Source organism: Aspergillus tubingensis (assembly GCF_013340325.1).
Source record: "Aspergillus tubingensis WU-2223L DNA, scaffold_2, whole genome shotgun sequence".
In the NCBI taxonomy this organism is placed as follows: domain Eukaryota; kingdom Fungi; phylum Ascomycota; class Eurotiomycetes; order Eurotiales; family Aspergillaceae; genus Aspergillus; species Aspergillus tubingensis.
This window is the reverse complement of record NW_023336276.1, coordinates 530947-556614: the sequence shown is the minus strand read 5'-3', so window position 1 is coordinate 556614 and position 25668 is coordinate 530947. Positions and strand designations below refer to the sequence as shown.

General features: G+C 50.0%; 8 protein-coding genes and 1 non-coding gene across 9 annotated transcripts; 4 read left to right on the top strand and 5 right to left on the bottom strand.

The window, feature by feature from the left end:
• Window positions 1–179: 179 nt before the first annotated feature.
• Window positions 180–2179, top strand: AtWU_00754 (putative GABA permease (Uga4); the record flags this gene model as incomplete). Its single annotated transcript, XM_035495869.1, has 7 exons — window positions 180–270; window positions 333–478; window positions 534–581; window positions 637–784; window positions 831–1450; window positions 1529–1913; window positions 1992–2179. 7 exons carry the CDS (start codon window positions 180–182, stop codon window positions 2177–2179), a joined length of 1626 nt encoding a protein of 541 aa, XP_035351762.1.
• Window positions 2180–2322: 143 nt separating this feature from the next.
• AtWU_00753 (putative GPI anchored protein) lies at window positions 2323–2940 on the bottom strand (the record flags this gene model as incomplete). Its single annotated transcript, XM_035495868.1, has 1 exon — window positions 2323–2940. The coding sequence occupies one exon, from the start codon at window positions 2938–2940 to the stop codon at window positions 2323–2325; it is 618 nt and encodes a 205-aa protein (XP_035351761.1).
• A 2660-nt stretch (window positions 2941–5600) lies between these two features.
• Window positions 5601–6223, bottom strand: aspf34 (cell wall protein PhiA; the record flags this gene model as incomplete). Its single annotated transcript, XM_035495867.1, has 2 exons — window positions 5601–5863; window positions 5932–6223. 2 exons carry the CDS (start codon window positions 6221–6223, stop codon window positions 5601–5603), a joined length of 555 nt encoding a protein of 184 aa, XP_035351760.1.
• A 1765-nt stretch (window positions 6224–7988) lies between these two features.
• On the bottom strand, window positions 7989–9212 carry AtWU_00751 (D-alanine--D-alanine ligase family protein; the record flags this gene model as incomplete). The annotated part of the gene is made up of 3 exons (XM_035495866.1): window positions 7989–8129; window positions 8181–8798; window positions 8853–9212. The coding sequence occupies 3 exons, from the start codon at window positions 9210–9212 to the stop codon at window positions 7989–7991; spliced, it is 1119 nt and encodes a 372-aa protein (XP_035351759.1).
• Window positions 9213–10772: 1560 nt separating this feature from the next.
• Window positions 10773–12954, top strand: AtWU_00750 (alpha-galactosidase D; the record flags this gene model as incomplete). Its single annotated transcript, XM_035495865.1, has 5 exons — window positions 10773–10876; window positions 10926–11224; window positions 11280–11336; window positions 11388–12186; window positions 12231–12954. The coding sequence occupies 5 exons, from the start codon at window positions 10773–10775 to the stop codon at window positions 12952–12954; spliced, it is 1983 nt and encodes a 660-aa protein (XP_035351758.1).
• Window positions 12955–13989: 1035 nt separating this feature from the next.
• Window positions 13990–16460, top strand: AtWU_00749 (beta-glucosidase; the record flags this gene model as incomplete). Its single annotated transcript, XM_035495864.1, has 2 exons — window positions 13990–14125; window positions 14176–16460. 2 exons carry the CDS (start codon window positions 13990–13992, stop codon window positions 16458–16460), a joined length of 2421 nt encoding a protein of 806 aa, XP_035351757.1.
• A 574-nt stretch (window positions 16461–17034) lies between these two features.
• AtWU_00748 (Rieske [2Fe-2S] domain protein) lies at window positions 17035–18423 on the bottom strand (the record flags this gene model as incomplete). Its single annotated transcript, XM_035495863.1, has 1 exon — window positions 17035–18423. One exon carries the CDS (start codon window positions 18421–18423, stop codon window positions 17035–17037), a length of 1389 nt encoding a protein of 462 aa, XP_035351756.1.
• A 357-nt stretch (window positions 18424–18780) lies between these two features.
• On the bottom strand, window positions 18781–18862 carry AtWU_t24. The gene is given in 2 exon segments: window positions 18781–18815; window positions 18827–18862. It is a non-coding gene; the product is annotated as a tRNA-Gly (tRNA).
• An 882-nt stretch (window positions 18863–19744) lies between these two features.
• On the top strand, window positions 19745–25554 carry AtWU_00747 (putative DEAD/DEAH box helicase; the record flags this gene model as incomplete). Its single annotated transcript, XM_035495862.1, has 4 exons — window positions 19745–19773; window positions 19854–20514; window positions 20564–22395; window positions 22455–25554. 4 exons carry the CDS (start codon window positions 19745–19747, stop codon window positions 25552–25554), a joined length of 5622 nt encoding a protein of 1873 aa, XP_035351755.1.
• Between the last annotated feature and the right edge of the window lie 114 nt (window positions 25555–25668).

Genomic DNA, 25668 nt, shown 5'->3' with positions numbered 1-25668 from the left:
AGGTTTGCTCCGTTGCTTGGCAAACTCAATCCGATCCCTATAACTGCTGCTTTCTTCCCCCGTGACTGGCCTCGACTTCAGTCTCTTTTGATCCTTTGGCCTCCTTTGACAACCTCGTTGCGTCTCGTATCCAGCTTGACCTCACTTTTCCTCGTCTGCGCGCCCCTATCTCCGAGATAATGGCCGCAAAGGCATCTCCTACGGCCGTGTCGGCCAACTCTGGCGTGGAGGAAGTTGGACTGTCGGATCCCGGAGATTCGCAACTACTAGGTGAGTTTGCGACCGGTTGCTCATGGACGAGGGTAAGGGACGCCCATGCTAACTGATACCAGCCAAAATGGGCTATAAACAGGAACTTCGTCGCCAGTATTCCACCGTGCAAATATTCGCCGTCGCGTTCAGTATTATGGGACTAGTACCATCCATCGCATCTACACTTTCGTTTTCCTTACCCGCCGGGCCTGCAGGGATGATCTGGGTGGGTATCTGCATTTGGGGTTACAGCTCGCGTGACACGAGCTAATATCATGCAGGGCTGGTTTACCGCAAGTATCTTGATCTTCTTCGTTGGATTGGCTCTGGTATGTGGTTCTTCGCCCCTAGTCCATGCCAAGCCATGCTAAGATAACGATATAGGCCGATATGGCATCGGGTATGCCCACAGCTGGTGGTCTATACTGGTGGACGCACTACTTTGCTGGAAAGAAATATAAAAATGTGTTGAGCTTTCTGGTTGGCTACAGCAACACACTGGGCCTGATCGGCGGAATCTGCTCTGTGGATTGTAAGCTCTCACTGACCCCTAAGATGGAATAGCTGCTAATTGCCAGACACTCTCGCGCTCATGATCCTCGCCTGCGTCTCCATCACCCGCGATGGCAGTTATTCCGCCTCCAATGGCACTATCTACGGCGTCTATGTCGGTCTCATCCTAGTCCACGCCGTCGTCAGCGTCTACTCCGGGCCGATCATGCCGCGCATCCAGACATTCTGCATCTTCATCAACATTGCCATCATCATCGCTACAGTCATCGCTCTGCCCGTCGGCAAAGTGACTCGCGGGGAGTCTCTCAACGCAGGCACTTGGGTCTTTGGGCACGTGGACAACGAGAGTACATGGCCAACAGGGTGGAACTTCATTCTCGCCTTCCTCGCGCCAATCTGGTCGATCGGATTCTTCGACTCTTGCGTGCACATGAGCGAGGAAGCCCTCCACGCCGCCAAAGCAGTTCCCCTCGGAATCATCTGGTCCTCCGGATGCGCATGCGTATTTGGTTTCCTAGTCATCAGCATTATAGCCTCGGTAATGAACCCGGACGTCAACGCAACAATCAACTCCGTCTTCGGCCAGCCCATGGCCCAAATCTACTATGATGCACTCGGCAAAAAGGGAGCGCTCGGATTCATGGCCGTGCTAATCGTAATCCAGTTCCTAATCGGCCTGAGCCTGGTATGCCCGCCCATCCCTTTTTCCACATTCACATCTACAATCTAAACCAACTTACAATACTAACCCAACAAATAACAGATCACCGCTGCCTCTCGCCAAGCCTGGGCCTTCTCCCGCGATGGCGCTCTCCCCTTTTCGAACTACTTCCGCCACGTCAGTCGTCGCATCCGCTACCAGCCCGTGCGCGCAATCTGCGGCCTCGTTGCCGTCAGCATCGTTTTCGGCCTGCTCTGTCTCATCAACTCCGTCGCAGCGAACGCACTCTTCTCGCTCTTCGTGGCCAGTAACTACGTTGCGTGGGCGACGCCTATCCTCTGCCGCTTAATCTGGGGCAACGAGCGCTTCACGCCGGGGGAGTTCTATACGGGATTTATGAGCCGTCCGATTGCGATTATTGCGGTGCTGTGGTTGGCTTTTGGGTTGATGTTGTCGATGTTTCCGACGACGGGGCCGAATCCGAGTCGTATGTTAATCCCTTTTTTCCAGATTCATAAGAATATGGTCATTTTGTGGGGAACTGTGCTAACTTAATGTGTTATAGCATCCGATATGAACTACACTATCGTCATTAACGGGTTCGTGTGGGTCGCTTGCATGGCGTACTACTTCCTGTTCGCGCGCAAGTGGTACACGGGGCCGAAGATGACAGTGGACGGGGTAGAAGAGGAGAAACCGGAGTCAGAGACAGCAGAGAAGAGAGATGAGGCGCAAACTAGTGCTTCCTACTAATTATACAGTTTACATATATATACCAATACTAATAGACAAGAATGAAACAACTTGATATGTTATAATTCAAATCAAAACATCATATACATTGGTATCAATCATCAACCATCCATCATCAAATCCCCTTCATCTCAACTCCACCCTTACAAAGCAGCCATAACCCCCAAAACACCCGCAACTCCCACAACCCCCATCCCCAACCCAACTCCCGGCGTCGCCATAGCCACACCCGCCCCCTCACTCGTCGAACTCGTCGCACTAGCACTCGATCCACTAGCAGTACTAGTAGTACTAGCCGCACTCCCCGTCGCACTCGCCGTACTAGCAGTCAACGTCGTCTTCCCACTCATCGTCTCCGTACTCGTCGGCTGCCCATTCGACCCCGTCAACGTCGTCGCGCTCTCCCACCGAGAAGTAATCTCCGACGCTACATCCGACGCCTTAGATCTGATATCCGATGCCGCCGCCGACGCATCGGACCGCGCATCCGACGCCACCGACGTGCCCCAGGATTCGGCGTTAGAGGCTACTTCTCCGCCCGCGGACGTCAGGGAGGAGTATGCCGCTGCGCCGCCGGTCGCGACGTCAGAGGCAATGGAGGTCGCGTCGTTGGCGATGTTGGTTGCTAGGGATTCGCCTCCGGATACGGCGGTTTGGGCGATTCCGATGGCGTCGCTGACCACGTCGGGTGCGGGGGTAGAGAGGGTGGGGGTTGAAAGGAGGGCGGTGGTGAGGAGGAGGGAGGTGAGGGCGTATTTCATTTTGGTGGTTGTTTTTTTAATTGTGATGGTTTGGTTTGGTTTGGTTTGGTTTGATTTGGTTGTGGTGTAGTAGATTAGGTTTGGTAGTAGTGGTAGATAGATAGATAGATAAAACCCCGATGTATGGAGAAAGTAGTAGATATGATTGATAAGTAGAGAAATATGTAAGGAAGATAGAGCAGGAAAAGCAAAGTATTTATACCCCCCCTACCCTACCCTCCCAGAGGCTCAAATAAGGATCACCAGGGCAATAGAGTAATACACACGATTCCACTGTTCTCAACGGATAAGAATAGCACCCTACCAGTACTCCGTATGGGACAGTGCCTAGCCTAGCCACCGTGGCAATGAAAATCCACCAAGGCACCGACGAATAAAATCTCATCGCAGATTGCAAAAGTGGATAGTGTCGAGCCATCCATCATCGGTAATTCGACGGAACACGGCATCGTGGCTCCACTATGAGGACATATTTCTTGGGGGGATGGGTCCACGCAATGCGATTCCATCAGGGCCTTGGTCAGGTTTGAACCTGGAGAGTTAGACTAGAACACTATACTCCATTAATGAGACCAGGCCAGAATGGGGCAGTGGGAATGGTGTTGCCTGTGATGACGTTTGCTTTTCGCTTGTTTTTTGTTTGCTTCTGCATATTATTCGTGGGCTTGGCTTATTTGCTTATGATGTGGTTGAGGTTTTTTCTTGCATGTATCTTGTTCTTATTCTTGTTAGTAAACTTGTGGCTGTGGCGTGGCGCGCGGCTTGGCTGTTTTCACTGCGACTGTTCACCACACTCAACAGTGTACTGCAATAAGTACACTGTAGTAGGAGTGGTAGGGAATGGTACTGCCACCACCGAAATAGAACTTATCCGTGAACTCCGAATCTTGGAAACATCCTGGTTCGTCCGTTGGGTTGGGAAACTGGCTCTCATCCCGATTCGCTCTCTTTTTTGCGGGTTGTGGCTTTGACCGGCTTGCCACCACATGACTTGACTGGAATTTGGGTTCTGCCTGCTCTGCTCTGCTCTGCTCACGATGGAGTGTATCTCACTGGGTTATTCTTTTGGTTTGGCTCACAGGCAGCACTATACCATTGAATTCTAATCCAAATGTCTTGAGCTCGTGCTTGTGACTGTCTCGAAATGTTGTACTACACTGGTCGGATATATCGGCCCGGATTGGACGGGAGAAGGATCGTCGGAGTTGTGCCTTGGCTTCGGTAGTTCTGACGAAGAGCGTTTCATGTGCGTAATTGTCTCTTGGTATTAGGGGTTTTGTGAACGCGGATTCGGTCATCGACCCTTCGAGAAAGCGCAGGGCGATGGACTAGACTATAGAGGGAAAAGGTGAGCTGTATGGATTCCGGGGGATCCGGGGATGTGGTGGGATTGTTCGCTTATGGAGCAATTGTGCTATGCAAGTTACCTAGCATCCTAAATTGTATAGTTGGATTGAAAAGACACCCGTAGTGTGACTGACTGTTTGTTTGCTTGCTGGCTGTTGAGGTTTCAGCTTGCAGAGAATACGTTGCCTTGAAGCCACTTGGGGTCCCGCTGGTGATCTAGATTCAGTTCTGTCATCTGATGGGTGAGACCCTTAATGCCTCAGTCAGGGAATGTTGGTGCCTCGGGTGGCTGGCGGTCCCGTGGCCCCTGACCCTGTAATCTTATCGAAGTTCAGCACAACTTTAATGTTGATCGCACGATGTTGATATTTCTTAAGATGACTATTTATGGCGAAGGTCACTATCTCGAATGATGCGAATTAGTACTTTCGAAAAGTTTGTAGTTTTTGATTGCAGCCTGTTTAGACCGCTACTTAGCATGTAGCCATACCCATTCAGACCGTTAACAAGCTTGCAGTCGAGATTGAGATACAATGCGGAAAATTGTTCTTGATCGATCAACCGATGTTAAATATACTTATTTTTTTCGAAAGCATACGCACATTGTTCGGGCCCTTCTTAACCTACCAAGTGTGCCTCCGCTTTACCGCAGTATGCACTAGGATTACTCAGATCTGGTCATCAATATATATATATATATTTACTGCTAGCGCAACCACAGTTGAACATTAGTATGGAGACACGTATCATTGGAGGATAGTTCCTGCCTTTCACTTGATTTATGGCCTCGAAAGATGCATCGTGAGTTTCTTTAGCTACTAATTATTTGGCGACGAATAACCGCCACGAGCGCCAGTTCCATATGGGTGTTGGATCATTACATCGGTCATTACTGGGTTACGTAGCCATTCTTCTCGACCAGATGTTGACAAGCTCGGCGCTAAGATAAGATCGCCACAGGACGGATAAGCTATCGAATTCCTCTTCCACCGTCGCAGGTTATGCCAACGTTATCTTAGCGTCATCGCGATATATGAGGGAGGAGGAAGTATGAAGGCTAATTTTCCTGTTCGGAAGTAGGTACCATCGGCGTAAAAGGTGCCTTAAGATTTGCCAGGCACTGCCGAGATATGCTCATCACAGAGTATTTAATATCATCAGAAATTACTTGACCACAGCTTTCAGCGACGAAATAAATGGATTCGCTATATAGCACTATATTAAATGAATAACAACTCAAATTCGACAGCAGAACTCAAAAACCCAACTAAGCATCTTGTCAAGCAGCATCCAGCGGAATCATCCGTACTGCCTTAGTTGGAAGTGTAAGAGCAAACGTTGGGGTTCTTGCTGTACTCAACGCGGGCAGCAATACCCTCACAGCCCTCGTTCCAGCCGGGCTTCTCGACACCAGCATCGGCCCAGATGCTCCAGGCACCCTGGATGCTGTTGGGGCAGGCAATCAGGTCCTTTCCACCGAACTGCAGGTGGTTGTTCTGGTCGATGGACCAGCCCTGGCGTTCACCGTTCTTGGGGGCGGGCTGAGCGCCGGTGGTGTATCCGATCTTGCCTTGGCCTGTAGCAAATCAATCCATATTAGCAAAAAGTACTTTTGATTACACGATAGGAAAGAGATAAACATACCCATGCCGGAGCGATCAACGTAGAGCTCCTGGGGAGTGGCAGACTGGTCATACAGGTAGAGAGCACCGTCGTTGAGGACGAAGGTGGCGGTCTGGTCCTGGGGGTTGGAGCAGCTGGCGTTCTGACTCTTCAGGCCGGCGAAGATGCTGCCAAGGGCGGCGTTGAAGGGAGCATACTGAACACTGCTGCCGGAGTGGATGGAGATGACGCCGAAGGGCTGGTTGGTGGCAGCGTCGGTGGCCGGAAGAGCGGCGGCAGTAGCGGCGGCGAAGATCAGGTTCTTGAGCTGCATCTTGAAGGATGGTTTGGTATAGATTTGGGAAGAGTTGGTTTGTTGATTGGGTGGGTGTGAAGGATATGAGAGACTTGTGATGATGAAGGCATGATTATCGAGGACATCAAGCTACCTTTTATACCTTTCATCTCGCTCGGCCAGCACCATAATTAGTAACGGCCGCTTTACAGCTGCCAATATACAATGTCTCAACCCACAGGCAGTCCCTACTTACCCAGCACAGCAGGTATGCTGTCATCGCCCCCAGAAAGGGCGATTGGTCCGATGGAAGCTACTACTGGAATATGATTGCCTTAGTCTAAAATTCAGGGTCCCCCCTCGATGGCAATAAAGTGACCTAAATTTAACACGGCGGGGTTTGAAAGGCCTGTTTATTGGCTGTGGCTGGAGGCCATGTGGGTGCCCCTGGCGAGACATCGGAGAAATGGCAACGGTGATTGCATGAATTCCAGTAAGTGGATTCGCTTCTTATGGGTGAGGGAAATCGATCGGCGCATATGAGACCCACATTAGTACAGACATGTCTCATTCTGGGGGAGGCGGACGGGCCGAAGTGACACCATGAGTTTGTCATTGATTGAGAGAAGTGTCTTACGGGGATGTGGGATGACTGTATGAGGGGTTGATAGTGAGACATACATATATGTTGCAGCCGTGATGGGCGATATAGATAGTCCATTGCGTGGGAGATTATGGGACTGGTAAGAGGGGACGAGGGGGTCGATAGGATAGACCCTTGCGGATTGGTGCGGTTCGATTTCCACAAAGCCTCATTTTGGGGACTGGCAAACCTCGGGAACAATGACAAGCGAAACCGTTGTCTTAGTTCACTATTTACCCGTTAATTCAACCGGCGAGGCTGTGATTGAGGTTGTGATGAGTGGCTCTCCCCCTTTCCGATGGCCTTCCGACCCGTTGAAGAAATTGTGGGACAATTCCCCACTGATGAGATGGGATCGACAAAGGTATAGTTCGATAGACTTGTTCCTTGTTTTGGGCGAATAAGATCTACTAGCAATTGGAAGTACCTTGTTGATACTACCATTCGGACCTTCGGGATATCGAGGCCACAGATGACACTGACTGTGGTTGGAATCACCCACTCCATCCTGGTTTCTGTGCCCTCAGCTATCCGAGAAAGTTTTGGAGTCGCACATCGTGGGTGGACTGTCTCTCACAGTGTGAAGAGTCTCTGCATTCTGGTTGATTGTCGGTGGTCAGCTGGTGGATCACGCAGTTTACATCATAGTCACTACCGGTTCAAGCGTGCAGGTGTAGCATGCACCGTGACTTCAATAGAAGCTAATAGTCCGAAGAAGTCTCTTGGCATGGCGAAGGCTGTTTAGGATGGTGCAGTAGCCGAATGTTGCTCTAAGTGGCATTCTCTCAGTCAGTAAAATCTACCTGAGACATTGGAGTAATTCCTACTATTTCTCTAGTGTCAATAGGCAGGGAATGTATGGAACAGACTTGTGTTCACAGTTAGAAGGCATCTAGTTTAGAAGCCTAGGCTAATAATCGACTGAGACACAGATAGTTCTAGACTTCTTGAATTCTTGAAGTTGAAGGAAAGATATGGGCAGATCACGCAACGAGAGCCTCCCTTCTGTACGGTAATCTAACGTTTGGTTCTGCCACGGCATAGTAACGTCTTACATGATTCATTACGTTCTGAAGAAAGTACTTCCCTTCCCATAGTGGTTTGTTGCTGGTTATGTCTACGTAATCGTCAACTCAGCTTATTCTGTAACAGCAAATACCCTCAGTTCGGAACTTGAGCCCTCCGCCTCTTCATAGCACTCTTCAGTATGTGTTCAATAAGCTCATCATAAGAGACATTATTGTGTTCGGCGATCATGGGCAATTGTGACCAATGTGGGAGAAGACCGGCCAGAGGATTGATCTGAACCATTGTGAGCCAAGGACAAGTATGTTTGTCAGTTGATCTACCTACCTCCATGACATGAGCAATTGGCCGCCCAGTTGAGTTGTCCATTCGTATATCAACTCTTCCTCCATCGCGACAGCGCAGAACAGTCCATGCTCGAAGAGCTGTCTGACAAGCAAGGTCAGCCTCTTGGTCATCCCGATCGACCTTGATCTCGTCGGCCTCTCCTGCCCAATCATCGGCTGACTTGGACTTTTCAGTGGTGTACTCTACTGTCTCAGGATTAGACTTTGTTGACTCTTTGCTACACCATACTATCTCGTCGACACCGACCACCCATGCATCATCGCCCGTTCCTAGGATGCCTACAGTGAACTCTCGGCCGGGAAGATACTTCTCGATGAGAACCCCAAGGGATGAAGGGCTAGAATCTCGAAGAGAATGGACCACCTCACATATCGATTCGATGCTCTTTATCTTGTTGCTGACTCCAATGCCTTTGGATGAGCCTTCGGCAAGAGGCTTTGCAAACAATGGATATTGACTCAGCAGCGCTTCGGAATGTCGAGACATGCGAATCATCGAGAGGATTTCATCTAATGAAGTTTGCGCCTTTCCATGGGTATGATTAAAGTGTATCACTGCGAAGGGCGCAGTTGGGACATCGAAATGCTCAAGAACCATCTATCAAGCGTCCGTTAGCTGCAATGGTCTGAAATAGTCCCCATGCCCACCCACCTTTGTTCTGCCCTTGTCCAAACACAATGCCATCGTGGCCGCATCCGAAAATGTGAACGGAATCTGGTATGCCTCCAACAATGCAGGAACTTGACCTTCTCGGGCTAATCCATGCAGGCCCTCGGTGGTATTGAATGCCAAGTCCCACTTACTACACTCGCCATTTGCGAGCCTTTCAACCAGAGAATGGATATCTGGGATAAGGACAACCACATGTCCCAACTTTTTGAGAACTGCAGCTATGTGATCGGCAGCTTCTCCGACCTCAAACCTGTTGCAGTCCACATCTGAATAACCGAGGGCTTTGTAGGCCTCGCGAAACTCATAAATGAGAGCGATCTTGAGGGATCCGTGAGTCATAACGGCGCGTATTTGGATTGACAGTAGTGTGAGAATCCGTCGGCGTTTTATATCCTACTTGAGCAATTCCGACAAGTCACGTCCGAAACCTTAGCCGTACTGCATACACATAAACCGTGTAATTTGGCATACAATTCTCATCGGTGAAATTGCGGTGTGACTTCTGATTCTATCGTGCGTCTGCATTCATGCGTGGGGCTATCCAATCACGAAGCTGATGCAGTTTTTCCCTCATATGCAAATAGCCTCGGGGTCTGAAGAATTATGGCTTGTCTTACGGGGATTGTTTTAGTTCGACGGATGCGCATTGTTATGCCGCTAGTGAGATAGCCAAACCCCGGACGAATGGCGTTAGGAGTGGCGAAACCTCCTTTTCTTAGTCCTTGGAAGTTTGACTCCGAGTATATTAGCCATATACATGGTGAATTAATATTGAAATACACTATACTATCATCTGTATCAATTCATGGAACTGTTGCACCTTGTCCGACTACACTAGAGGTCGGTCCTTGTAGGTGTTTGCTGATTTTATCTCTTGACAAAAAGTGACAATGTGATAAATGCAAGATAATAGATTGAGCTAGATGACATTAATTCTTGACCAGCGATTTTGCATTATTGTCGCTTCGACACAATGCAGAATTTCGTCTCGCTACCATGTCATACTGATGCACTTTCGAATGTCATCTGCAATCTTGTGAACTTCATTCAATCTTCAAAATCACCGAAGGGGGTTCAATAGCATGCTTCAGGTCATATTCAAACGCGCAACATCAGAGAAGCTCATGATTCGGTGCAAGATAAAATGCAGGAATTGTACGAAATGAGGGAGGTGATCAGGTCAGATGCTCTCGGCTGGGTACTTGGCAATGAACAACTGACGAATCTAAAGGAATTATGCACAATATCAAGGCAAGTTTAATGGAATTAGACAATGAGGTGGAGCATTTGGAGTGCTCAATGATCTTCCGATTGACGATCACAATGCTTAAAGAGCAGTCACCGACTCGATACAGCTGGATTTGACGGTAATTGGCTTCTGTTTCGAGATCAATTCAACGATGACACATCCCACAGCGCTCTCGGTTATATAAAAGGTTTCGTCTACTGCCACCCAATTTGTCCCCACCCTAACAGCTGAAGCCATCCAAACGGCCCTCATGGCCGACCACCGATGATGAAAGCACAAGCCGCAGCAGCGAAGGTTATCCGGATAAAACAGTCCAAGACAATTCGAATGGTGGCGGGAGTATAGCTTCGCTCATATAACCTTATTCTCGCCACGCTGTGGCTGAAAACATATTCGTCGTCCAATACGTGAGTCTCCAAGCAGATGAAGGTTTGGCAATAGTCAGAATTGCGCATGGCTGTTCGAAGCTGTGAGCTGATGTTGCAAACTTGTGTTCCCGGCTAATTAAGTGGTGATGCATTATGTCCGAGTCTTCAGGCCGAGAGCATCGGTTAAATGCATGAATACAAATAGTCTGCAGACGCACCCCGCACTTGACGCAACTCATGGTCCAGCGCCTTCAGTACTAATAGCCGGAGTTGAAAATCGTGATGTTGCTTCACCTCTTGGCATATGCTGCACTGAGCAGTGTAGTAACCGCTGCATCCCTACAGCCACGGCTGCAAGATGGCTTAGCATTGACACCACAAATGGGGTAGGCTGAGCACGCCTTGACCATATACAGGACTAATACCATTGGCCAGATGGAACACATACAATCACTACTCGTGCTCCCCAAACGAGACCATCGTTCGGTCCAATGCACAAGCATTGGTTGACCTAGGCTTATCATCACTTGGATATCGGTATGTCACGACAGACTGCGGTTGGACGGTCGCAGACCGACTGCCTGACGGATCCTTGACCTGGAATGAAACCCTATTTCCTCAAGGATTCCCTGCTATGGGTGACTTCCTCCATGACTTGGGCCTCTTATTCGGCGTGTACCAAGATTCTGGAATTCTGTTATGTGGAAGTCCGCCGAATGAGACAGGAAGCCTGTGTATGCCAACGGTCATGGCCAAATGCGAGAGCGAATTGCTAATCGAGCACCGTAGATCACGAAGCACAAGATGCCAGGACATTTGCCTCATGGAATGTTGACTCTCTCAAATGTATGTCCATAGTATTCTGCTTGAGTCCACATTTCTAATGGGGCTATCTAGACGACAACTGCTACTCTGACGCCGCAACTAACTACCCCAACGTTAATTACGCCCCCAGCACCTCTCCGGAACCCAGATTTGCCAACATGTCTCATGCATTATTGCAGCAAAATCGAACCATTCTATTCCAGATCTGCGAATGGGGGATTAGCTTCCCCGCAGGTTGGGCCCCTGCTCTCGGCCATTCTTGGCGGATTGGCAACGACATCATCCCTGCCTGGCGAACAATTTTCCGCATTATCAACCAGGCAGCTCCACAAACGGATTTTGCTGGCCCAGGCCAATGGCCCGACCTTGACATGCTCGAAGTGGGGAATAATATATTTTCTCTCCCGGAGGAACAGACCCATTTCTCTCTCTGGGCCATTCTCAAGAGCCCGCTGATTATTGGCGCTGCACTGAAGGACGAGCTCACTGCCATCAATGACGCGTCACTAGCAGTCCTCAAACAGAAGGACGTGGTCGCATTCAATCAGGATGCACTAGGGAAGAGTGCCAGTCTACGCCGGCGCTGGACCGAAGAGGGTTATGAGGTATGGAGTGGGCCGCTATCGAATGGACGGACAGTCGCTGCAGTCATCAATTGGCGCAATGAAAGCAGGGACCTGACTTTAGATTTGCCGGATATTGGACTCCAACATGCAGGGACGGTGAAGAACATATGGGACGGCACTACTGCGCAGAATGTGGTCACTTCCTACACGGCGACAGTCGCCGGCCATGGCACGATGCTGCTCGAACTTCAGAATACGACTGCGGTCGGGGTATATCCGAGGGATGTTTTCGGGGAGTCTTCTGGGTATGTCCATCCTCGTCTCAACATGTATGTTTCTGACTTGTTAGGCAAACGACAACATTCGAAAACATTTATGCCGTGACAACCAGTGCCAAGTACACAGTTAGCGTCTACTTCTCGCAGCCAGCTTCTTCAGCAGAAACCATCAGCATCGGATCAAATGCCAACCAGAGTATAATATCCGTACAGGTCCCCGCATCATCGACGCTAGTCTCCGCAAACATCCCACTTACTGCCGGCTCCTCCAACACAGTCACCATCAACACCTCCATACCCATTGACGCCATTCACATCACTGCTCCGAATGGAACGTACTACCCTTGCACGAACTTCACCCTCGCCGGGTCTACTACACTGACTACCTGTGGGAGCGGTTATTGTCAGCCGGTTGGCTCAAAAATCGGCTACATCAGTCCCAGTGGCACAGCCAAAGCAACGATTTCCGCGACTACGAGTGGGAGCAAGTATCTGGAAATTGACTGGATTAACAACGAGATTGCCTTCGACTCGTCCTGGGGCTGGGGATCCAACTCTCGGAACTTGACCGTGACGGTAAATAGCGAGGAACCGGTGCGGATCGAAGTGCCGCTGAGCGGAAGACATAGCGAGCTGTTCGGTCCGGGGTTGGGATGGTGGGATACTGCAACTTTAGGACTACTGACTAGTGGCTGGAAGGAAGGGTTAAACGAGGTGATAGTTGGGAATGTGGGGGGTGACGAAGGATTTCAATCTTACGGGGCCGATTTTGTGGGAATCCGAGTGTTGGATTAGAAGGGATGGGGGGTACAGTAGGAACCGTAGAGCATCCTTCATCCATCACAGGCCCTTGCAGATGAAAAGGAAAGAAGAAGAAGCTTTTGGCTGTCGTGCCATTTCATTAATCACCTGATCGTGGGCACGGGATGCGCGAGTTCGGGGAAGAGCGGGACACAACCAGCTTTTCTTCCCATCCTTTTTCCTCTCTCTCTCTTCCATCTATCTACCACTAAGCTTCTCCCCGGGGAATTTCCAGTCGGAGCTGAATCCAATTGTCGGCCCCCACGAGGGAAGATACATACTCCGAATAGTATTCAACTACCTCTAATTCAGTTAGTCATTCATTTGTCATGTCATGTGGCATGTTTGTCTCCCCAGTCCCCACCCTACTTCTCGTGCCCGGGGAGAATGACATCGTTCTGGGGAAGTGTGAAGAAGCGAATAAGGTTCCGCAGTTATTAAGAAGACCATGGCACAAACGGCCTAACCACCGCTAGCTTCACTTGGCGTCCTTGCGAGCGCAACATGATGGTAGTATCTGCCGAAATTCTGCCGGCATCGTCGTCACGTTTTCCCGTTCTGGGGTGCAGAACGCGGAGGTCTCGCTTATTCCGAGTGTGGAGTCCCCGCAATTCAACGCTTCATACTCATGGCACCGACTTCGTGGAGCCGAGCAGGGACCGAAGTCGGCCACGCGACTTGCTCACCATACGAGCTATCCCCACGGATGTCGCTCTCTGTGAAGCGTCTAATTGGCTATTATTCCGAGATTGACCCGGAACCCTATGCCATTTATTCTTCCGGGTTCTTGTGCGGGCCATACCGCAGTCATTCTGCCTCTGTCATTGCCGAGAATTGACAAAGCCTTGGCCGGATTTGTGGATGGAATGGGGTTGGAAGGGGGTCGGAATGGGGTTGGCTCATAGTTGACTTTGGAGCGGACAATCAAATGTTTGGATCCTGCGCCGTGGGTATATAAGGACCCAGATATTCGCCTAGGATGTCTCTTAACTCACCATCAAGGAAATCCTCCGCAGCAACTTTGAGAAGATGAAGGTGTCACTCACCCTCTATGCGGCTGCGCTGCAGCTGGCAGATGCCGCTGTAGTCCAGAAGCGAACAGTCGACGTTGCTGAGCTAGAGCACTACTGGTCCTATGGACGCTCAGAACCTGTCTATCCCACCCGTAAGTCATCCTGACCTGCTAGTCATGATCAAATCTAATCCAGCCATTAGCCGAAACCAGTGGATCGGGTGATTGGGAAGAGGCGTTCACTAAAGCCAAGTCTCTCGTGGCACAGATGACCAACGATGAGAAGAATAACATCACCTATGGTTATACGTCTACGACAAACGGTTGCTCTGGAATGTCTGGTGGTGTCCCCCGACTGGGGTACCCAGGGATGTGTCTTCAAGATGCAGCGAGCGGTGTGCGGGGAACTGACATGGTCAACGCTTACGCCTCGGGTCTCCATATCGGGGCTTCGTGGAACCGTGACCTCGCCTATGAGCACGCACATTATATGGGTGCAGAGTTCAAGCGCAAGGGAGCGAATGTTGCTCTTGGACCCGTTGTAGGCCCGTTGGGCCGCATGGCGCGAGGTGGTCGCAATTGGGAAGGATACAGTAATGACCCCTACCTCTCTGGCTCCCTCGTTCAGAACACCATCCGTGGTCTTCAGGAATCCGTCATTGCCTGCGTCAAGCATTTCATCGGAAATGAGCAGGAGACGAACCGCAACACGCCCCAACTACTGGAAGACAGCTATAACCAGTCGGTCTCCTCCAATATCGATGACAAAACTATCCACGAGCTTTACTTGTGGCCCTTCCAGGATGCAGTCAAAGCTGGTGCAGGTGCCGTCATGTGCAGCTACAATCGCATCAACAACAGCTATGGATGTCAAAACAGCAAGAACTTGAATGGTCTGCTGAAGGGTGAATTGGGATTCCAAGGATTTGTCGTCTCTGACTGGAATGCCCAGCAGTCGGGTATTGCCAGTGCAGCGGCAGGTCTCGATATGGTCATGCCTGACTCCGTCTATTGGGAAAATGGTAATCTATCGTTGGCTGTCCGTAATGGATCGCTCTCGTCTACGCGTCTCGATGACATGGCAACTCGCATCGTCGCTGCATGGTACAAGTATGCAGAGCTGGAAGACCCCGGCTTTGGCATGCCCATCAGCCTCCTAGAGCCCCATGATCCAGTTGATGCTCGCGATCCTGCCTCCAAGGCCACCATTCTCCAGGAGGCTATCGAAGGCCACGTCCTTGTCAAAAATACTGACAACGCCTTGCCTCTGAAGGAACCGAAGTTCCTCTCACTTTTCGGATATGATGCCATCGCCGCGCAACGCAATACCATGGACGACCTTTCCTGGAGTCTCTGGACCATGGGCCTCGACAACACTCTAAGTTATCCCAACGGCACCGCCGTGGACCCCTCTCATCTCAAATACATGTTCCTCTCCAGCACCAACCCCTCTGAAAATGGCCCTGGTGTTTCCTTGAATGGTACCATGATCTCCGGCGGCGGCTCCGGCGCCAGCACTCCATCCTACATCGACGCTCCCTTCGATGCCTTCCAACGTCAAGCTTATGAAGACAACACTTTCCTCGCCTGGGACTTTGCCTCCCAGTCTCCAGTTGTAAACCCGGCTAGTGAAGCGTGCCTTGTCTTCATTAACGAAGCCGCAGCTGAAGGTTGGGACCGTCCGTACGTGGCCGACCCCTACTCCGACACTCTGGTCGAGAACGTCGCCTCCCAATGCAACAACACGATGGTGATCATCCACAACGCCGGCATCCGTCTCGTCGACCGCTGGGTCGACAACCCCAACGTCACTGCCGTCATCTACGGCCATCTCCCCGGTCAAGACAGCGGTCGCGCCCTTGTCGAGATCATGTACGGCAAACAATCCCCCTCTGGCCGTCTTCCCTACACCGTCGCCAAGAACGCCTCTGACTACGGTGCTCTCCTGAGCCCTGTAGTTCCGGAAGGAACTAAGGACTTGTACTACCCGCAGGACAACTTCACCGAAGGTGTCTATATCGACTACAAGGCCTTCGAGCAGAAGAACATCACCCCTCGCTATGAGTTCGGCTACGGTCTCACCTACTCCACCTTCGATTACTCGGGTCTCAAGATCTCCATTCACACCGGTGTGAACACTGACTACCTACCTCCCAACTCTACCATCGAGGAAGGCGGTATTCCCGCCCTCTGGGATGTGGTGGCTACGGTTACCTGCTCGGTCGCCAACACTGGATCTGTCGCTGCGGCTGAAGTCGCTCAGCTCTATCTGGGTATCCCCGGTGGCCCAGCAAAGGTCCTCCGTGGTTTCGAGAAGAAACTTATCCAGCCGGGCCATCACACGAAGGTCCAATTTGATCTGACGAGGCGCGATCTCAGTTCATGGGATGTAGTGAACCAAGCTTGGGTTTTGCAGAAGGGTGATTATTCGGTTTATGTGGGAAAGAGTGTGCTTGATACCCAGTTGACGGGGACGTTGACGATCTAATGAGCTTACGAGCTTTGACTGTTACGATTAGATGTATAGAAATTCACTTTGAATGATTTGTTAAACTATTGGTCTAATCTATATGGGGTATCTTTCGTAATGATTCTAGTTGTATGGACATGCTTTTGGAGAGGTCGTCATCTCGAGACATAAAATATGCGGGCACTTATGATACTCCTGACCACACGAGTCCCACAAGTACGTACCTGGGGTCATGCACCTTCATTAAGAATGGGGTGGCACAACTCCCTCAGTGTCGCATCACTAAGCAGTTCACGGTGCTTTGCCCCTCACGTAGGGCACTTCTTGGCATGACTGATCAGAGAGTGACGAAGTGTTCAGAGGGTGAACTGAGTATGCCTATCATCGATGACAATGACTGCAACATCGGATCCTGCGGCAGAGTAGGGATAGACCCGATCCTGATGCTGCTGGTAATCAAAGTTCTTTGGCAAGGGTGTGAGTTGCTAAAGCCTTTGCACCACCCGCCATGTTATCTGGGATGGTGCTCAGCCGCCAGAGCAGCAAGCAACTCGAAACGCTCTTCAATATGGAGCTACCACTCAACGAGCGATCAAGCAGGCTGAACTCCCTCGTACCCCGAGAGATTCTCATAGTACCTCTTATCCAGACCAGCTTGCAACCTGGCCTCTGTATTGAACGGTTCTCTCAACGGCCCGCGGAAGTACTTTTGTACATTTCCCCGGAATACCTTGACGGGATCCGTCTCCTCCTGGGCACAGATCCAGGTCAACCAGCGATGGCCCGTCGTAACATGGGTGATCTCATCATTGTGGATAATCTCCAACGTGTCAACGCTGTCTCCATCTCCGGCCTTGCGGAACTTGTCAATCGTCACCGGATTCACATCCAATCCGCGCGCCTCGTGCACCAACGCAATGATGCTGATACGGGCGCGCAAATCATGGGCAGTCACGGTCGCAGAGTCCCATAGTCCATGGTGAACAGGAAGGGCACCGAAGTACGAGCCAAGTTCCTCGAGTCTTGTCCGGAGGAGAGAGAAATGCTTCGCCTCGTCATTGGCGACCTTTAACCAGTCGTGGAAAAACGCCCGAGGAAGACCCAGCGCATCTGGAGACTCCGTCTGGAACTTCGCGAACCGCACACAGATATCAACCGCCAGATCGATTGCCCATTGTTCAATGTTCGCCAGCGCATGCAGCATGTTGATTCTGCTCTTCTGCGTACCACCTCTACCCGGCTTCGGAACTGCCTGTCTGTTCACATCCTTGACGCCATCCCTAGGCGGTAAATCAGGGAGGTCAACACCGTCTCTAGTCCCGATAACCATAGGCTTATTCGTTCCCTCTCGTTCCGTAAACAACTTGAATAAATGCGCCGTCAACTCGATCTTATGTTCCGGGTTCGACGTGTTCAGAATATGCGCACACCATTCACACACCGTCGCATTATCATCCAGATACCGGATAGGCGCAGCTTCAGTCTCATCCTCACCACCTACTCCATTCGTCGCCGTCGCACCATTCACACCCTTGACACTCTTCTTCAACTTCATCTGCTCACTCACAGCCTCCAACTTCGCCAACTCCACTCCCTCCCCTAGTTTCTCAGAGGTATATTCAACAACCACCATATCCTCAGCGCTCACATCAACAGGGAACGTGCACGCCTTAATCCCCACACTCGACTCTCCCGTCTCAACATTGAAATCATATGCATGCCACGGACAAGACACGATATACGCCGAATCTTCAATGTCGATGGAGGAATCTTTCATCGGGCCGCCGGCATGCGGACACTCCGCTTCCATGGCGTAGTAGGACCAGCCGTTGGCGTCATTGCGCGCTCGAGGTTTGTCTTTGGTTTTCGGGGTCTCGATCGTGGGGAGGCGGAAGAGGACGAGGCGTTTGCCGTCGGAGAGGTGTAGGACATAGCGGGTTTGAGTGAGGGAGGAGAGCGGGGCGAGGCGGACGCGCGCCATTATGGGAGATATTGATCTGTACAGGCAATGAAAGAAATTGGTTATCGTGGGGGGGCGTTCGTAGGATGCAATAATATATTCTTGGAATTGGAGGGGCGGCCTTTTCTGAGGTCACGTGTGGGTTCTGGATAAGGGTGGGGCACTATCCGTAATGTGGGAGGCGGTCGGTCGGACGGACATGTGCCTGAATGAATAACAGGGCGCTTTACATGATTCAGAGGGCCGGAATTGAGTTGAGTATGAAGGTTGCGAATTTGATCCTTTCAACAATGGCGACTATCGAGATGTAACCTATGTATAATCGATTGGTTAGGATCAGATACGTATGTGGAGCAGTAAAAAAAGAAATCATGTTTGTGCGTTAACTGGGAGTCGAACCCAGAGCTCAACCTCACAAGAGGAGTGGAAGGGTTGAATGTTACCGCTACACCATTAACGCTTGTTGTTGAAGGTTTGGATATTATCTTATTTTATATTGAGCACAAGTAATTTCAGCTTGTTCTATTGCATTTAGAATTAGTAGTCAGCTCTTTGCTATATTTCCTGTAAACAACGGGGAATCTGATTCATCTTGCAATTATCATGGTCAGGTATATTATCCCTTTCTTTCAAGTAGTCGGAGTTCTAGTCCCGCTCGTTCCTGCTGTTGTTTGACGCCTTCAAGATCGACCTCCGACTGGAATATTTTTTATGTAGTACTGACTATCTCATCCAACGGTATCCCATCAGCTCATTGAAATAGTATCCTAATCCATCCGAGTGCTATGTATCGGGTAATCTCATCTCAAACTGTCCAGCAACTGCTTAACATGTGACCAGTTGGCGCCGGACTCTGTCCTACGATGCTTGTTCTGTCTACATCAACTCCAGTTACGGGATAATCCGGTTGGAAATGCTCTACGTTATTCGGTCTGTGTTCTCCTCTTGCTCGACTTGCGGGTCTATGGCCCACCCGAACGAGACCACATCTGGTCTAATAGCCAGCGAGTTGCTACGCATCATTCTTCCATCGTATCAGTTTGGCGCGCTGCTGAGACCAATGTTCGCGCATGGATACCACACCCCGCAGGGCAGTGCTAGACCCAACAACAACTAGCAGGGATCAGAGATAGCCCACTGCGAGGCTCGCTCGGCAGGTGCCTACAGCCTTGCATGTCCTTGCAGTGAATGGCCTGGCAGTGAATACTATATATTGGTTGCCATCCTGTACCCCGCCATCACTGATACGCGCCTAAGTATCTGCCCTTTCGACTTCTTTTTTCCTCGTCCTCACAGCTCTTCTGTTCTACTCCCCCACACAAGTCCTGGTTACACCATCGCGATGGCAGATCCACAGAAGCTCCTGTCTTGGTAAGTGACCAATCCAGACATTCCTGACCAGGTTTAGTTGCACGCTGTCAAGGACACGTCTGATAACGTTATCTCCTCAGGTACACTAGCCTGTACTCCCGTACCGTCGACCTCGTTGGCGACTATGCAGGCAGTGAGCTCTTCATCATCGATGGAGACTCACTTCTCTTGCACTGCTTCGCCGACGATCAGCTTGATTTTTCCAACGGCTTTCAGCTGCTTCATGCCACTTACATCGTGGAGAGGTTGCTAGCACAGCTTCGACAACGAAACTGCAATTTTCACATCGTCTTCTTCGCGGAAAACTCGATGGCATCTATTCCACCACATGCCGATGAGTCGTCGTTGCCGAAGTACCGTCTAGCTCGTGAAGCCATTTTACAGCATCTTCAACAGAATGCTCCTAAGGCTTTTCCATCCATGCAAGTGAGATGCTTTGATACATACAACTGCTCTGATTTTGAGGAGTATCTTACTTCGGAGGGGGTCTATTTTATCATGTGTCATGATGGGGCCTTTTCAAGTTCTAGCGGGCATGACAGAGCATTTGGTAGAGCTCTAGAAGACCCCGAGAAAGTGCTGTCAGACGATAGCTCAGACAGTGGTTGTGATGAAATGTCCGATAACACTCTTCCCTCGTTTTGGACGAATAGAATTACGCTCAGGTCGATGATACATTGGTTTGTCGCACATGGCTTTAATATCTCATTGTTGAACAGCTTGGAGTGTCGTGATACCAAGGTGAGCTCAGCGTCTTCATCTGTATTGGACTAAACCTAACCTTGAATAGGTGTTTACTATGGTTCTAGAGGGCTCCGCAGAACGGGCACGGAATCTTTTCTGCGTGGATTCTGTCAGCCTGGACATTGCGGAGGATACGGAATCATCTGGTTCTGATACAGAAGAGGTGGAATCTGAAATCAATCTGGCGCATTGTCACATCGAAGCTAGCCCCAGTACTGAAAGACCTTCTCCCACTAGCCCTTCCTCAGTCGAGCCTACTCTACGCAATTTCCCGCGTATCTTGGGCGCCACTGATCACACTCTCACTCAGCGAGAGTGGGCCACAGTTCTAACAGCAAGTGTCCTGCTAACTTCTGACTGCCGCCAAGAGAATGAGATGTTGGGGCTACGTGCTCTGTTACTACACACAATCATTCTGAGTGAGTGCAAACTTGAAAACCGCGTGTATGGTCCCAAGTACTGTCTCCCTGGTGAGTTGTTGCTGGTAAGATATGTTGAAGTATCTCGGAGTGTCATCACATCACAGTTGTGGCATGATGCTATGAGGCTTAGACCTATAAGCTGTGATGTGGCGGACCTGATTGATGGGCGGTTGTTCCTTGAGCTGATGCAATTGCAAATAATCTGTCCGTCTGATCTTGAATGCTCCTTCAGCCAATCAATCGTGGATAGGTTTTCGGTGCTTGCTTCACTAGTGAAAGGCCTATGTGGTGTCGAAATTGCTAGCTTCCAAGTGAGCGACAAGACTAGCAGTAGGAAAGCAAGCAGCAAGAAGAAAACTAGGAATTCGGGCAGTGGCCAAGTTAATAGCCGGACAAAGGCAACTGCCGTGCTCCCCTTCAACAACCCCGACTTTGACCGCCATCTCAAGCCAATATCACTTGCTATTGACAAATCTGCTGCTGGGAAGGAGCTTGCAGTGTCGCGAATCTTTGAGGAAATCAGCCACTGGCATAATCATCGCAGACCGCTAGATCAGCGGAATGCAATTCCTCTTACGAAGTGGCTTCTTCGCCGTAATCAGAAGTTCATGGCTGAAACTGAGAAATATGCTGCCAGTCTCACAGATGCGGAACCAGAGTCCATTTTTGTAAAGGCTAAGGCAGACCTCAAGGTCTTGCCAAGAAAAAATCCGGCTTCTGAAGCTATGGAGAGAGACAGGACATCTCGATCCACGAAGAATGGCCCAAAACAGACTAGACAACCAAAGACCAGCGCGTCTGCGTCGGTTAAAGCAGAGGCAGAACTTCATTTCCAGGAACAACGGGACAAAAACCTTGAAAGACAATTAGAAGCATGGAAACATAAACGCCATGGTATCGAGCATGCCGACAATCTGGTCCAGAGATATCAAGATGCTTCCGAGTATCTCCACAGCTTAAAGAAAAAGGGAGACTGTCTGATAGAGCTAGAAATACTCGCTTATCTCATAATGACCCTAGTGCAGCTGTGGAAAACCAAGTGCGAAACAGAGAAGAACAAGCCTATGGGGATAGTGGCACTCATATGGTTCCTCATTCTTAAGATCTCAAAGGCGAAGCAAGGCGTTACGGTTGGCATTCGATGTTTTGTTGAAGAAACCATCAAAGCGCTCAATCTTCCACGTATTGACATCTCCTGTCAAACTTCAGGGAAAGCTACATCCTCATTCACACCAACATTTTCACAGCACGCCAACTTCCAAACGGGCTTGACACCAGTTGAGTTTCAGCTTGTTCATGCGGGTCCATACTTCGATCGAAATATGGAATCGGCACCAGACCCCCGTGTTCATGATTTTGAGCCTGATCGGTGGCAGAGAGAGATCTTGGACCAAATCGACGCTAAAGCGAGTCTTTTTGTTGTCGCTCCAACAAGTGCAGGGAAGACTTTCATATCGTAAGTGTCATATGGCAGCCTATAACAAAGTGTGCTTCAAATTCCTGACTGTAGAATAGATTCTATGCTATGAAACAGGTCCTCGAGAGCAGTGACGATGGGGTCTTGGTGTACGTTGCCCCGACTAAAGCACTTGTCAATCAGATCGCCGCCGAGGTCCAAGCAAAATTCAGTAAGAGCTACAAATACGCTGGAAAGTCTGTCTGGGCTATTCATACACGTGATTACCGCATCAACAACCCAACCAGCTGTCAGATCTTAATCACAGTACCACACATCCTTCAGATTATGCTTCTTGCTCCGTCAAACGCGAGATCGTGGGCGTCTCGCATTCAGCGTATCATTTTCGATGAAATCCACTGCATTGGTCAATCAGATGATGGAGTGGTATGGGAGCAATTGCTTCTTCTTGCACCTTGCCCTATCATTGCACTTTCCGCGACGGTCGGTAATCCCGAAGAATTCAGCAACTGGCTAAGGTTGACTCAGAATGCAAATGGCCATGAACTGAAAATGATTGAGCACAAAACGAGATGGTCGGACCTAAGAAAGTTTGAATACAGACCTCCATCCACTTTCGTCTTTAACGGGCTATCAAATGTCACTCATATAGCTGCACTCGGCCTCGATGCTTGTCCAAACATGTCCTTTATACATCCTGTGACAAGCCTGACCAACCGATCTCGTGGATTCCCGGACGATCTCACTCTGGAGCCGCGTGATTGTTGGACACTTTGGAAGGCCATGGACAAGTACAAAACAGCAGATTATCCCCTTGAGAAAGCGTTGGATCCGTCAAACGCACTGCCAGGTGTCATATCCAAAGCCAACATATTGGAGTGGGAGGCCAAGCTGAAGCTGGTACTGAAACATTGGATGAACATCTCAGGCTCTCCATTCGATGATGTCGTGAAGGAACTCTCACGAGGAAGCTATGTAAACACGAACGATAACATGCAGGTATCGTCTGGCGAACTCGGCCAGTCAGATGAGCCCCGCGCAGTGGATAACAGACTTCTCAGTACAACACTGCCCCTGATCTGTTCTCTCCATAACCAAGACGCCCTACCAGCTATTTTCTTTAACTATGATCGAAGTGAGTGTGAGAGGATGTGTCAGCATATTCTTGATGAACTGGAACAATCCGAGGCCCGGTGGAAGTCTTCAAGTACAAGCTGGGCGAACAAGATTAGTGAGTGGGAAAGGTGGAAGAAGTCAGAAGAAAAGCGCTCCAAACACAAACAACCTCTCAAAGGGAAAATTCGATCTGGAGACAGAGATGAAAAAATGTCCAGAGCAGAACAGATGCGTGAGACTGCGTCTGCAGAGTCGAGTTGGCACGCATTGTTTGACCCAGAAGAGCCAATATCGAGGTTTTCCCTAGCTGATGAAAAGAAGCTGGCGGGTTCTGAGTTTGAGGAACATGCTCAAGAACTGCGGAAACGGCAGGTCTCTCCTCGGTTGATTGATGCTATGAAGCGTGGGATCGGTGTCCATCACGCTGGTATGAATCGCAAGTACCGACAGGTTTGTGAGATGCTCTTCCGCAGGGGCTACCTCCGGGTTGTCATCGCCACAGGTACATTGGCTCTTGGTATCAATATGCCATGCAAAACCGTCGTCTTCGCCGGTGATTCTATCTATTTAACGGGGCTTGGATTTCGGCAAGCAGCTGGTCGAGCTGGACGCCGAGGCTTCGACTTCCTAGGCAACGTGGTCTTTCAGTGTATTCCGGATTCCAAGATTCACCGTCTACTCAGCTCGAAGCTTCCAAGCTTGAATGGCCATTTTCCTTTGTCTACCACTCTAGTACTACGACTTTTCATTCTGCTCCAGAAGTCCAATCGGTCTCAGTTTGCCGTCAAAGCCATCAACTCGATCCTTTCATGCCCACGGATTTACCTTGGGGGCCCGGAGGCCAAACATACTGTTCTCCATCACCTGCGGTTCTCGATTGAATACCTCCGTCGCAATCAGCTCCTCGACGCTAGCGGTCTTCCCCTCAATTTTTCGGGTACCATATCGCATCTGTACTACACCGAGAATTCGAGCTTTGCATTCCATGCGCTCCTCAACGGTGGATATTTTCATCGACTGTGCAAGAATATCGGCAAGAGACCCAAAGAAACTGTTCTCACATTGATGCTTGTTATGTCGCACTTATTCGGTCGCAAGTATCTACCTCTAGTTGCCCTTGAGAACCTCCGAACCTCTGAGAAGAAATCCCCATCTGTTGTGATTCTTCCAAGTCTTCCGAAGAAAGCGGCTAGTATCTTGCGCAGTCATAACGAGAAGACTCAAGATATTTACACATCTTATGTGACCACCTTTGTTGAGCAGCACATCATAGATCCAGGCTGTTTCCTCCCGCTGACAGGAATGAAGTGCGGTGGCGACAAATCTCCGGAGAGAATCAGCCACGCACTGGCCGTTACTCCTTCGACCCGAGTCACGTCGTCGTTTGCCGCACTGTCAGGTCATGGCGATAAATGGCGGAGCATATCTGACCTCTGTAAAAAGGTCCGCAGCGGTGTCTGGCTAGAACAAGCAGTGGTGCCGTATGTGGGAGTTTACCCGGAAGAGGGCAAACTTCCACTCAATGCGTATCTATATGATTTCTTCAAGCACGGAAATGTGAAGGCATTGGAGAAGGGAAATATGATCCGCAGGGGTGATATCTGGTTTCTCCTGAACGACTTTTCCTTGGTCCTTGCCACCATTGTCACTGATTTCGAGAACTATCTCAAGCTGTCCCCGAACATTGACCTGGACTTGTTGGATGTGGCTGGTAGTGGTGATGTGCACGAGATCGACTTGGATGATAATGCTTATGATGCAAGCGATCCCCTGCCAGGGACAGCCACGAAATCAGCCAATTTACCCCGAGTCCGAATGCAAGCCACAACCAAGCCCCCGCTCACTTCGGCATCCGCCAATTCAAAGAAAGCGAAGGTAGCGGACAGCTGGGAAGATGAGTTGAGTGCCGATGAAGAAAGTGAGAATAAGGTACCCGAGAGAAAAGAAAAGGCAAAGGCGACTGACAATCCCACTTCCTCCGCTTTACCGAGTGATACCGAGAAGGGATTTTTGCAAGTCTTGAGGGCGTTCAGAATGCTTCAAGCTGAGTTCAATGAGAAGTTCAAGGCCATGTGGGCATAAAGAGCGGGTAGTTTCGGGGCATACCAGGAAGGGTTGGGTTAGACTGTTGTTGGATCTCTGTAATTTACCGTTCATTTATAATGCCTTTGGTGCGACCTGCCAGAAGTATCGTTA